Here is a 12,796-nt window from a genome sequence, read left to right on the forward strand (position 1 = left end):
TTAAGTGTGAGTAAACATTTATCTTGATTGCTAGTGATTTCACCTTGCTGGTGAATGTCCAGCCAGCAGTGCTTCTTGTCTCTGCAAGGTTGTCCTCCTTGTTTCTTTAAGCTTTCTTAAAGCTTTTGAGAGCTTTAGTTTAAAAACTTCTTCCCTATCCAATTTATCACACTAGACAGCAGCTCAAGAAAACTTAAACAGTGGGCTTGTTAAGGGCCTTATCTTGCTTCCATTTGGACTGAGGATGCTGCCTTCTGCAGGTAAGTAGTTCTGTATAATTTTCTGCTGTCACTCTGGCTGCCTGAGGCTCAACACACAGGAGAGGGCTTTGTGCAGTTAAGACCTTTAGTATTCTACTGCTTACTGTGTTCCACTAGCTTTTCAATGCTGCCTTCATATGCAAAGATCTGTGGTGCAGAGGCTGTTAGGATGTTTTTTAACTGTGTGCTTGTCCTCACTGGCTTTTGCAGACACTTCCTCCCACTAGGTAGAGAACTGAAGAATTGGAGAGTAAGAGAAGGGACAACTTGCTTTTACTGCTGCTCATCTCTAGGTTGGAGCTCTGTCTGCCAAGGTGGTTGACTCTGAATCAAACTGATCTAGAAAATCTCTGTCCGGCTTCCTTTGCTCACCCAGCAGTCACAGGAGCTGTATTCTAGCCTTGCTCTGTTGAACCTTACCTTAGCGGTCTATCTTCTAAAACTAATCTGTTCAATCTCCTATGTTATTCCACCATGTTTATCAAAGACACAGTATCTTAACTACTGTGCAGCGTAATTGCTTTAATACCTTTTATGTACAAGCTGGAGGGTTAGGCCAGGCAGTTTGAAAAGGGTTGCAGATGCAGACTAGGATGGACCAAGGCTCAGGATGTTGCTGCATGGCAGCTGACTTACTAGCAGCTGTGTCCCTTTGATGGGTAAGGTAGTCAGTAAATGGTTTCCAGTTGGGCTGCAGTTGTTAAGCTGTACCTTGCTGTTGTCTGTAATGACTGGACCTAGTCTCATGTTTTCAAGTGTATTCACACACTACTGATGTGTGGTGATGAGAATTATAGTAGCTTACAGGTCTGAAAGCTTGATTCCATGGAAGATTAAGGCAAGAAGATACCTTATGAACTGCACAAGGGTATGGCAGGTGAGTCCAACAGGACTGAAGCATAGAGCAAGTCTATAGAATACTGACACTCATTCATAGCCTTGACTAGTTATGCATTCACCTTGACGGAAAATTTCCTTTTTGCTGCACACTCAAAAGTTTTGAAAACAAAGGTGTTCAAAATGAGCTGATAATTTAATAAAGTCCACTACATTAAATATGCAGTCTTTAAAGTGTTAATATGAATTTAAGATAATGTGAAAGATCAGCAGGTTAGAGAGGTTTCTGCACACTGAATTATGGTATTTATTGACCACTACATTTTCCTATCTTACAGAATATTTTATCTGGCTATGGATGTGGCTTAGAGCTGCAATCCAAGAAAATGGGCAAAGACTCGAATTCAAGGCTAAAGCAATGTTACAAAAGTTAAAGCAGTATTTTATATGCTGGGTTTGCAGCGGTTAAGACTGTGTTTGCAGATTTTTGACATATTTCATCCTGTTGGAAAACTTAAAATGCAGCTCTGTGGGTTCTGATTACCTCTGCTAACTCTGGTGCAGAGATTTTGCAGATTCCTTCTTCTGCCTTAACTTTACATTCAATTATGCTAGCTCACTGTCTTTATCAGTGCTGTCACAAAATCATAGACGGCTGTGGTTGGAAGGGACCTCTAGAGGTCATAAAGTTCAACTCCTCTGCTCAAGCAAAACCACATTGAGCCTGTTGCCTATCACCATATCCAGACAGCTTCTGATGACCTCCAAGAAGTGAAAGTTCACTTCTTCTCTGGGCAACCTCTGCCAGTGCTTGGATACCTGTACAGTAAAGAAGTGTTTCTGATGTTCAGATGGAGCCTCCTGTTATAAACGCCAATCACTTGTTTCAAAAATTTAGAAAAGTTTAATAAAAATAAAATGGTTATAAAAATAATACAAGTGTAGTAATAAAGGTTACAGAATTAGAGTTAGGACAGTTAATGAGACAATAACAGCAAAGAGTTACAGCCTGGGCTGGGTACCTTTTTCTGGACAAAAGTGAGCCAGGAAAAGGACCCCGTTAAAAGAAAATTTACTCCTTAAGAAGGGTAATCTGTTGCATATACAAAACACTTTATGAATATGCATATATTTTATTTAAAACAAGAAATTCATCTGGTACTTGTCAAGAAATTTTCTGTAATCCCCAGGTGCCTTCCAGTCTAAGTCAGGCTTGAAGAAGTTCGTCTCTGCTGATAAGGAAAACCATAAACTCCTCTCCTCTGGAAAATTTATGGGTTTCTGTAATTGTTATCCCCGTGCGAAGAATTTTTTGATTATCTTCTCCTTTTCTTGAGCTAATTAAAAGAATACCTTACACACATAATTTCTATTTTAACTACTTAAGCTTAATTTTAATTACAAAACTACATTTACTATATTATTAAAATGTTAATACAACATAACTTTCCAACCTAGCATAATACATATAGTAAATATCTGCGTAGAGCCATATAATATGCATTTTTCACACTCCTGTGTTTCAGTCTATGCCTAGTGTCTCCTGTCATGGCACAAATGAAAGGAGCCCATCTTCTTTGCACTCTCACTTTAGGAATTTATATACATTGGTAAGATTCCGCTAATCCTTCTTGTTTCCAGGTTGAACAGTTCCAGCTCTCAGCCCTTCCTCATAGGAGAAATGCTGTAGTTGCTTTGTAATCTTTGTGGCTTTTTGTTGAGCTCTCTCTGGTGTGCTTATGTCTCTTGTGTACTGGGGAGCTCAGAACCAAGCAGCACTCCTGGAGTCAGGACATTTTCTGTGTCTGAGAATTGTTTTAGATACTTAGACCTTGTGATAGAACAAAAGAATTCTCAGGTTTATTTGGGAAAATCAGTTCCCTTATCTGTGTTTCTAAACATTGTTTTTTTCAGAGGGGAGTATCTGTCACTTTGTTCTGTAATTTCATGTGACAGTATTGTGCTACACCTCTGGCCTCCTGTGTGTGCTCAATCCTGTTTACTGGTTTTAACTTCCCATTGTTGCTGCTTATCTCCATAACATTAGTCAGTGGAATCTGGAAAAAAACTTGGATGCTTTCTATCCTTCAGATGTAATCCCGGCTGCATGTGGGTGAAGATCTCAGGCAGTATTGAGAGAGAAGCTGTGGACTCTTGCTGAATATATCCTGGTATAGAACTTGCTTTGTTTAACTTCTGATCAGGTGGCAGCCAGCAGCCAGCCAGTCTGAAATTACAATGTGCATTTGTAAAGAAGAAGGGGGATGGAGAGGTCATGGGTTCCTTGGAAAGCAGGGAGCCTGAAAACAACAGCACTGTGCATTCATCCTATTAGCTTGTGGAACACGGTTAAGTTTTAAGCAGCCATAAAAAAACATGGTGCAGCTTACCTTTCTTGCTGCTGTTTTTTTTTTTTTCTGAGCAACCAGTTAAGAGGGAAACATACAGATTACTGGCTTGTATTTCAGAATGGACAATGTGGGTGTCTACAGTCTTTGCCAGGAGGATTCCTCCAACAGTACTTGTCATGCAGGCAAGAATGTTCCTTTGCAGAACTGTGTGCTATGGCACTAGTTCTAATCCAGATATAATTGTCTGTAGGGGCCCAAGGAGTGTACAGCCCAGGTGTTTTATACTTGCTAAGGCCTGTGGTATCTCCATGGCATTTGAAATTGACACAGTGAACAGATTTCACTGAATCCAAGTGTAAATTCCATTTGCACCTTACTCTGTGTTTTTTAATACAAAATTGCCATTGCCTCCATTGCTATTATGTGCAAGTTTTTGACAATTTTGTTACAATTAAATGGAGGAAGGACAGTGCTTCAAGACCACCAGAACACTAATAAATTTACTATTTCCAAGTGTATGGATGGCATATCAAAGATTCAAAATACTGAGTAACTAAACTTGATGGCAAAGGCTATTCTAAAGGACATTGGGCCAGCATCAAGTAAGCACATCGCTGCAGATATTCTGTGAACATCTGATGTTTGCTCCTTCTGGGAATAAATACAACAGGGGGCTGATATCCATAAAATCTCTGGTCCACATTAAAGTACCTGAAGTTCAAAGGATGCTTCTGCACAGGGAGAGGAGAGACAAACAAAACCACTATTACGCTATTAAACATGATTTTTTATTCTTTCTGATTTTATAAACTGTTTGTACATATGCAGCAGGTTCTTGGCCAACTGACAAAAAAAAAAGCATTTTCAAAAGCATTTAAAGAATTGTTTTCTTAAAATGACGCTAAAGGTGTAAAACATTTTGACTGTGTTTTAGTCTGTTGTGGTTTTTCTGTGCCTGCACGCTCCCTTCAGCTGCTAGGGAAAAAGATTTTGAATCTGAGATACCAGAAATACAGAGCTTCAGAGGGTCTGGAAAGCAAAAGCCTGGTCCCACTTTTAGCCAGGCATTCCAGCCAGGCATTCCTTGTGATAGTTGAGGATGGAAAGATCAAATGACAGGCCTCCTCACTGTTAGAAGAACCTCAATACTCCTGATCTGAGCTACTGTCACTGCAGAGAAATGCCATTTTCTCCTTGACCTGCTCATAGAGCTAATGCTCTGGTATTGAAGGTAATGGGAATCATCAAGTAAACAAAGACGTGTAGGGAAAGGAACTAAAACTCCTTGGTTACATAAAGCCTAGTATAACTTGGCAAACAGTTAAGAACCAGTTATTTGCCAGTGGTATAGAGGCTGCATGATTGTTCCTGGATACATTGGAAGGGAGATCTGGTGGTGTTCCTAAAATCCACGCTGAATATGTGAGTTACCATTAGGCATTCCTTGTGGAAGAGAGGGTGAAGTAAAGACAATCTGTATAGATTATATCCCAGAATTAGCAAGTGAACTAGGAGCTATTCAGTTCAAGTTCATTATATAGCAGAAGATTGTTTCATTTTAATTGGAGAAGTTCAAGTGTGGAAATAGCCCCTGTACTGACACATTACTGGACTTCTGAGAATAACAGTGGTTGAGTTAGATGTCAAAATAGGTCATTAAATTCAGGACAGGATAGTCTTGTGACTGTTCCTCCAGAGTTATCTTTCTGGATTAGCTGATAGATGGGTTGGTTTTTTCAACTTCTCCAGCATCTTGAAAGTATGCTAAAAAAGCAGCTGAATAAAGACAGCACTGTATATCAAGGACTCATTAAAGAAACACAAACCACAGCTTTCTTAGGCAGGCCTTCACTGGTACTTGACATACTTTTCCCCTAGGGCTCTGAATGCTCTGAAGGCAAGGATAAGGGTCATATTTGACTTTCCATCCTGAAAGTTGATGGTGAAAGCAGGACAAGAACACTGCACCTGCAGCCACCCGAATGGCTGAGGGGGATGCACTGTGTCACTCTGCAGTCAAAGGTAGATTCTTTATGATTAGCTGTGCCATGTGGCTGAATTTCAGCTAAGTGGCTACCAAAGAATAAGCAGCCCCCCTCACTAAAAGCAGTAGATCCAGTATCTTGAGCTATCCCCCAGGATTAAAATTCAATTTACTATTGGCCATAGCCAGAAGACAAAGATGCTCACTGCATCACTGCAACTACTTATCAGTTTGGTTGGACTCCTCTGCAGGCTGTAAGCTCATTAAACTGTAGGTTTTTTCCTTCATATGCAAAGCTTCTAAAATGGGACACTGGCCTTTAGAGATGATCTAATAAATAAACTTGGTTGCCTCTACCAAGTCCTTCATGAAAAGGAATTTCTAAGTGTAGCCTTTTTTTACTTCTAGAGGCCCTCACTTCCACCCACTGAAATTACTACCTGCTACTGGTGATTACATAATATTTACTTTGTGGGTGGAATCCTGGAAACTGAAAAGCTGGTAAACGTCTCATTTCACATAAGTGGGAAATGAGATATGGATCCCCAAGAGTTGTAATAATTTTACACACCACACACATTACCTCCATACAGCAAGAGATGCTCATAAATAATTCAGCCACACTCAAAAGTAATGTATAGGCTTAACAATAGAGGTGCTTAAAAAACCAGAATTGCACATTACTTCAAATGAAGTCAGATGAAATTTAGGAAAAATAGAAAAAGATAATACCTTAATTAGGAAATGCTAAAGTAGTCACTAATTACTCAGAACACTACTTTGATTCATTAGCTGCTCTTATCAAAGAAAAGTTTGGGGCAAAGCATTCCCTCCACCCATTAGGAATTTGAATAGTCCAATTCTCTAATTGTTCTGTAATTCTTTAGTATATTCTACGTGTAGTATAATCCAGTACCAGGCTAGCAGCTCCGAGAAGAGCAGGATCTGCTAGATTTGAGACCACCACATCCACTGTTTTAACAGAGGACAGTGCCTGTCGATTTATCACATCTTTGACAGCATTAACATAGTGGTTAGCTAGAACTCCAGAAAGGATCACAAGAGACGGGTTCACGGTGTGTAGAATGTTCACAACGCCAAGGCCCAGTGCGGTCCCAGCTGAAAAGATGAAGTAAAAAGAAACTGAGTAAAATACTCAGAGCAGTTCTGGCATTAGTAGTTGAAACAGTTCTGTTAGCAGCAAATAACACTGAAAAGTCAGTAAAGTGTTTTGTTTTATGTTATTAGGTAATAATGTGTCTGCTATTAAATTTTCTTTTGAAAGTAAAAAAGAAGACACAAATTTTTTTTGCACAATAATGCATTATTCAACATTATGGGTGTGAAAAGACAAAACAAGGCATTAAGCATGCTTGTAAGCAAGGAGAAAATAGGAAAGCATCGCTCTACCACCTTAGTGCTAACCACTATATATGAGGGAGGACTATGCTTAAAACTAGTAAACCAGTAAAATCCTCCATGTAAAGTAACACGTAACTTAAATTGCCCTTGCTACCTCAGACCAGCCATTCACTTGCCTACAATGAAATGTCCCAGAATTTTCCATTATGATAATGTTGAGACTTCTTTTTTAAACTGATCTTTGCAGAACCTTTTAATATTTTTTTTAACTGGAACAGATACTTTTAACACGCCTGCTGATATTTTCTCCAACATTTGTATTTTAAATCTCATTACCATTAGTAATTTCTATATTGAGAGGGCCTCAACATGTACAGGATTCTTATAGTGTTACAGTGCATTACCATTTCTGTACTCCCTAAAATACAATCATAGAAGTGGTTTCACCCTATGGGCTATGTTCTCACCTGTTCTGAGAATGCTCTCTGCTTTTGTATTCCCAAGTTTTGCTGCTTGAATAAGGTGTGCAGCACTAACAATCTCCTCCTCCTTCACTGACATTCCTTCTACTAAAAGCAGATCATCTGAAAAGGAGAGAAAGCCAAGAACAAAACATGATAATGTGGCAGAGGGTGAAAAAGTCAGAGGGTGAAAAAATAAACAATTAAAATATTTCCATCTCTTTTACTTGTATACTGAATCCTGAACAAAGTGTCCAACCCTAAGTTTAGCTGAAGTAATCATATCTGTATTATTCAGGACACTACCTGCAGAAGCAGAGAATCAATCTCAAACAGTTAGAGTGTGGTAATTCATTAGTCTTGTTAGACCCAAAAATAAATAAAATATAAATATTCTCAAACTTCTTTAAGACTGAGAAGCTTTTAGTGAAAGACAATCACTGTGAAACTGAATGTCACAGAATGCCTGACAGATTAGTTTATGTCAGGCTTAAAAAGAAGAGATAAGCTCTACTGTGTGCTTCTGGGAATTCTCAGAAGTGGTCTCAGGACCACTGGTTCCAAATGTTCCTTGCTACTGAAAAAAATCTGTATTATGCAGGCTGTCTGTGCACCTATTCTTGTCTCCTCCTAGAAAAAAAAAGAGGCAGATTTATTTTCTCTTAATACCTTCTTTGAAAATGTCTTCCTATACTGCAGTTTAGTAACTGTGTTTTCAAACCCAGAGTAAATAGATACCATCATGCAGTTTCTTAGCTTCTCTCTGTAACGCTATTCCTGAGGCATATGCTTCTATACATCCTTGGCTGCCACACAGGCACTCTGGTCCATCTAAGGATACGACAATGTGCCCAAGCTCAGCAGCACAGAAAGAACTGCCATGGATCAATTCGTGTTGATGAACAATTCCACCTCCAATTCCTGCAAAGATATTAAGACTTCTTTTGTTTAAAAAAAAGACAAACACCCCCTGCTCCCCAACAGTTTCTAAAGGCCTCAGTTCTACAAGACACTGATATTTGCTTATTCTGATATAGACAAGATAAAATAATTTGTTCAGTGATTTGAAACACATAATAGACAAGCTCATAGCTCCCTCCTATTCATATATGGATCAAAATGGTATATAATGCTTGTATTTTTTTAAAACCTGTGGATGGCACTGAACTATGACAGATCTTTTAAGCTTGTGAGTCATGCTCTTTACACAGAAAACTATCCAATTTGGCTTTAAAATTTTGCATTTTTGTATTTAGACAGTTTAACTTGTGTGTTAAATGGCCAGGACAGATAAATGTGCAGGCCTCTGCTGCCCCTTCCCAAACTGGGTGTAGATTCATCAGCTAGTTCTTACTGCCACCATCTAACAAATCTATACTTAACAAATGAGAAAAGTTACCTTACATTTGCATTTGAGATTTAAGCATACTTTCTTATATTGCTTATCTTCTAGATACACATTCTGTATTTCTAAAGTTGAAAGAGAATTAAGCTATAAAGCTGAAAAATGCAAAATTATTCCAGTTGAAGTTGCTCGGATTTTCCTTACTTGCCTGTGTAGCAGTACCAGAAGAACTTCTTTCATCAAAAAATCTAAACTATGGAAGTGGTTTTATTTGCCTGAATATATTAAAAAAGCACCCTAAACCAAACAAATAGGGTAGCAAGAGAATTTTTGGTTTTCCAGGCACAGTGGTAATGTTTATGCTTAAAGAACACCTGAGCCTCTTAGTGATGATGCTCAACTCTGGGTGTCATTGAACTACAACATACACACCTGTACCAGTAATCAGTGTTACAAAATTTTCTATTCCTTTTCCATGACCAAATTTCCTCTCTGCTAGAGCAGCACAGTTTCCATCATTGTCCACCCAGACTGGCAGGTGCAAAGCATCAGATATAGGAGTTCTGAGATCCACAGAGCTCCACTCCTGAATGAGTTTTGTAGAGTGAAGCACAATTCCTTCTCGAGGGTTTACCCGTCCACCTGTGGAAATACCTAAGTCCCAGAAATACAGGAGAGAAAAATGAAAACTAAATCTGTATAACAGACTTTAAGTAAAAATCTATTTTTCTTTCTCTAATGACAAGATTTTTTCCCCCTAATACTAGGCTTTGAAGCAGAGCATGAAGGTAAAAATTTCTGAAGTATTACTGGCAGTTCAACTTTGGACATGTAAAGATCACAAAATCATTGAATGGTTTGGGTTGAAAGGGACTGCTGGAGATCATCTAGTCCAGCCTCTCTGCTAAAGCAGGTTCACCTACAGCAAGTGGCACAGGATTCTGTCCTTGTGGGTTTTGCATATCTCCAGAGAAGATGACCCCACAACCTCTCCAGGCAGTGTGTTTCAGGGCTCAGTCACCCTCAAAGTAAAGAAGATAGTTCATAGAATGCCACACCTCTAATCACAATGCACCAAGTGTCTTAAGACTAACTAGATGGGTAGTGGTTAATGTTAGTCAGAGAGTTAATGTTCCTACTTCAGGCAAGATTGCAGCAAATAATTTAATAGCTGTGTTTCTTGTTACTGGTGTACAAAAGACATAACAGCAAAAATAAATTATTCAAACCATGGAACACTGTTAGTGTCCATAAGTCTGCTGTAACTCTAAAGATTTAGAATGACTAAAAATAATTACTAGACCTAGAGTAGTGATTTTTCCTTAAAAACACACTGTTTTTGTGAAAAATCAAAACTGTGTTCAGAGATTTGTCTACTGAAGAGAGTAGGTCAGTAATAGGCTCCATTAGCCAACCCAGTTTTCCCTGGCTGGAGAGGCTTTCAGAGCTGGTGGAAGGACCACTGAAAAGCAGGTCTCTGTTATGTAGGCACTTAGCTCTAGACAGTAAAGTTTGAACATTTTCTTGTACAGGGCTTATATAACTGAGTCACATATGAAGATGGTTCCAGGGTTAATGCTGTAACAGAAAGCAGCCACAAAAGCTCTAAAACTAGCAGCTGACTTGAACATTAAAGGTGTAAGAAAGATCTGATTTGAAGGGCTAACATTTCTCCTCACAGCTTTGTGTACTTAACATTGTTTTTAAAGAATACATGTCCAAATTAACTTTTCTTTGTAGTGTGTGATTCAGGTAAGTTTTCATCTTGAACAAACTACTTTTCTTTAGGAATATTTCTCAGCTAAAATGAATATTCTATGTCCTTCTTAAAAATCCATGACACATTAATCAACATCTTCATAAATAACTAATATCTAAGGCCAAATCTCCTAGTCACCATTAAACTGAAGAAGTCATGTCTGATGTAAGCATAGTTTAACACAGAAGGGTACTGCAAGTGAACTAAAAATCAGCAGAAGGGCTGCTGTGTTCTCTGTTAGCTGCAAATTTACTCCTAACATTCTAGCCTTTTTAGTCTGCCTTGGTGTATCTGAAAATTCTGCTGCACAGCTGATCCTAGCCCTAAAGAAAGGCTTACAGACAGCAAAGAGCTGTTTTGATAAACACTGAGCATCTGATTCACATCTCTGATTCGCAGAGAGCTTCAAAATCCAGAGTACTACAAAAACACATTTTAGATATAGTTTACCATAACTTAACAGATTGTTTAATGGTTGTTACAAACTGTAGAAACTTCAGTCTTTTTAGTCAGCTTCTCATTTTCAGCCATTTAGAAAAGTTTATTTGTTTAGAATATGTAAGAACTTATAGTACATGAGACCCGTTTTAGAGAGGTGTTTTAAATTAATGAGTAGTGATTTAATTTAATGTTGAAAAAGATAGACGTAAAAACTATTTGTTAACTTACCTACTCCCAAAATTCTGCAGTTTACATTTACTGCCTCTGATGCAGCCTCTACACACATCTTTAGAATTAATGCTAGTCTGTCTTCATAGGTTTTAGGGTTGAGCTGGGTATACTTCTTAACTATTTCACCCTAAAAATTAAAAACAACAAAACATGCCCCAGAGAAATGTATGTGATGATGAAATTTCTCTTCCATGTAAATTACAGGTCACTTTGAAAGGAAAGAGCCATAACTTATCTCTTTAAAAAAAACCCAGAGATTCTGTACTTTAGTTTTTGGGCCTGCAGGCAATGTTCTTGACAGCTCTGGGGGACAAGTTTGTAAGATTAGGCATTACCATTCTGTTTCTGTAATCAACCTCCCATCTGAAATTAAATACACTTTTTAAGGAACACATAGCTTGTGTGAGGAAGTATCACCAGAGCTGATGCAACTGTTATTCGGCATGAACCATGATAGAGCCATGTACTTAAGCTCAACACTGAAATGTTAAAAAAAAGAAAGTAACAATTGCTAAAAAGGACATAAAACCCACAATGCTTTAAAAACAAAATCTTTCCTGACTGCATGAAAGCAGAATCAGACAGCAGAAATGCTAGAAATTTCAAGGTGAAAGACTATACTTTCAGAAATATCTTCTAAGCAATTACACTTCTGAGTCACTTGCAATTATCTCTGAGTATCATCAAGTGTCATATATCATAGAATAGTCTGGGTTCAAAGGGACCTCAAAGATCATCCAGTTACAACTCCCTACCATGGGAAGAGACACTGAACCAAACCAGGTTGCTCAGAGCTCCATCCAACCTGGCCTTGAACATTTCCAAGGATGCAGCATCCCAGACTCCTCTAAACCACCTGTTCCAGTGCCCCCCTGCCTCACAATAAAGAATTTCTTCCAAATATCTAATCTAATCCCACCCTCTTTCAGGCTGAAGGCATTCCCCCTTTTCCTGTCACTACATGCCCTTGTAAATAGTTTGGAGAGGGTGGGGAGGGCCCATGAAGATTATTTTCAACCCTAGTTATGCTGTGTAATGAAAGTATTCATGGCACCTGCTTGGAATCTTGGTACTAAGGAACTGATCTTAATTCAATGTTTACATCACAGGATTAAGCCAGGAGACTGCTGAAGGTATCCTGTGCTAAGAGTGTTATTCTCCCTGTTAAATCTCCTGTACCATGTATCTCAGTGAACTGCACTGAATTAATGCAACACAGCAAAGAGGGGTAACAAAGACATTCTATATAAGCAACATGGCTGAGTCATTGTTGCCAAAGAACTAGGAAAATTCCAAACAGACAATGGGTTTGAGTACTGGGTTCCACTGTCTCAGTATCACATGAGCAACAGAGTTTGTGGATTTTGGATGCTTAGTTTCTTCTTCGCTTTTAGTTTCGAGGGCACATCAGAAAACTTGTTTTGGAAGACAAGGTTGCAGCAAATATTATCAGAAGACATAAGGGCTTCTAAAAGGAATTTTTAAATTTCCTTTTCTTGTGAAAATAAAATTAAATCTCATATTCTGCCACTCGCTGTTAAATGCTTACATTTGTTGTGTAAATTTCATTATGAAAGTCTGATTGTTTTCACTCTGATTTGCTAGCATTTCAATTTTCGCAAATGTCACTTTGAGCTCTGTGAAGTGGGCAGAATTTTTTTACATTATTTTTTTCCAGTCTGTGTTGACTCATAGGAAAAAATGTGGTGTCAATTTTGCTTCTAAAAATATTACACTTTAAAAAGCTGTCTTTAAGGCCTTGAAG

General features: G+C 38.4%; 1 protein-coding gene across 2 annotated transcripts in view; it reads right to left on the reverse strand.

Annotated features, from left to right (window-relative positions):
- Positions 1–4,214: 4,214 nt before the first annotated feature.
- GNE (glucosamine (UDP-N-acetyl)-2-epimerase/N-acetylmannosamine kinase) overlaps positions 4,215–12,796 on the reverse strand; it is a 34,343-nt gene continuing 25,761 nt past the window's right edge. For both annotated transcript variants that reach the window (XM_068176104.1, XM_068176105.1), the window contains exons 8-12: positions 11,029–11,158; positions 9,033–9,254; positions 7,994–8,176; positions 7,262–7,378; positions 4,215–6,551 (exon numbers count right to left, since the gene is read on the reverse strand). In XM_068176104.1, coding sequence (XP_068032205.1) covers positions 6,316–6,551; positions 7,262–7,378; positions 7,994–8,176; positions 9,033–9,254; positions 11,029–11,158 — 888 coding nt within the window. In that variant the 3' untranslated portion in view covers positions 4,215–6,315. The remainder of the gene's footprint in view (positions 6,552–7,261; positions 7,379–7,993; positions 8,177–9,032; positions 9,255–11,028; positions 11,159–12,796) is intronic.

Source organism: Anomalospiza imberbis, chromosome Z (assembly GCF_031753505.1).
Source record: "Anomalospiza imberbis isolate Cuckoo-Finch-1a 21T00152 chromosome Z, ASM3175350v1, whole genome shotgun sequence".
NCBI lineage: Eukaryota > Metazoa > Chordata > Aves > Passeriformes > Viduidae > Anomalospiza > Anomalospiza imberbis.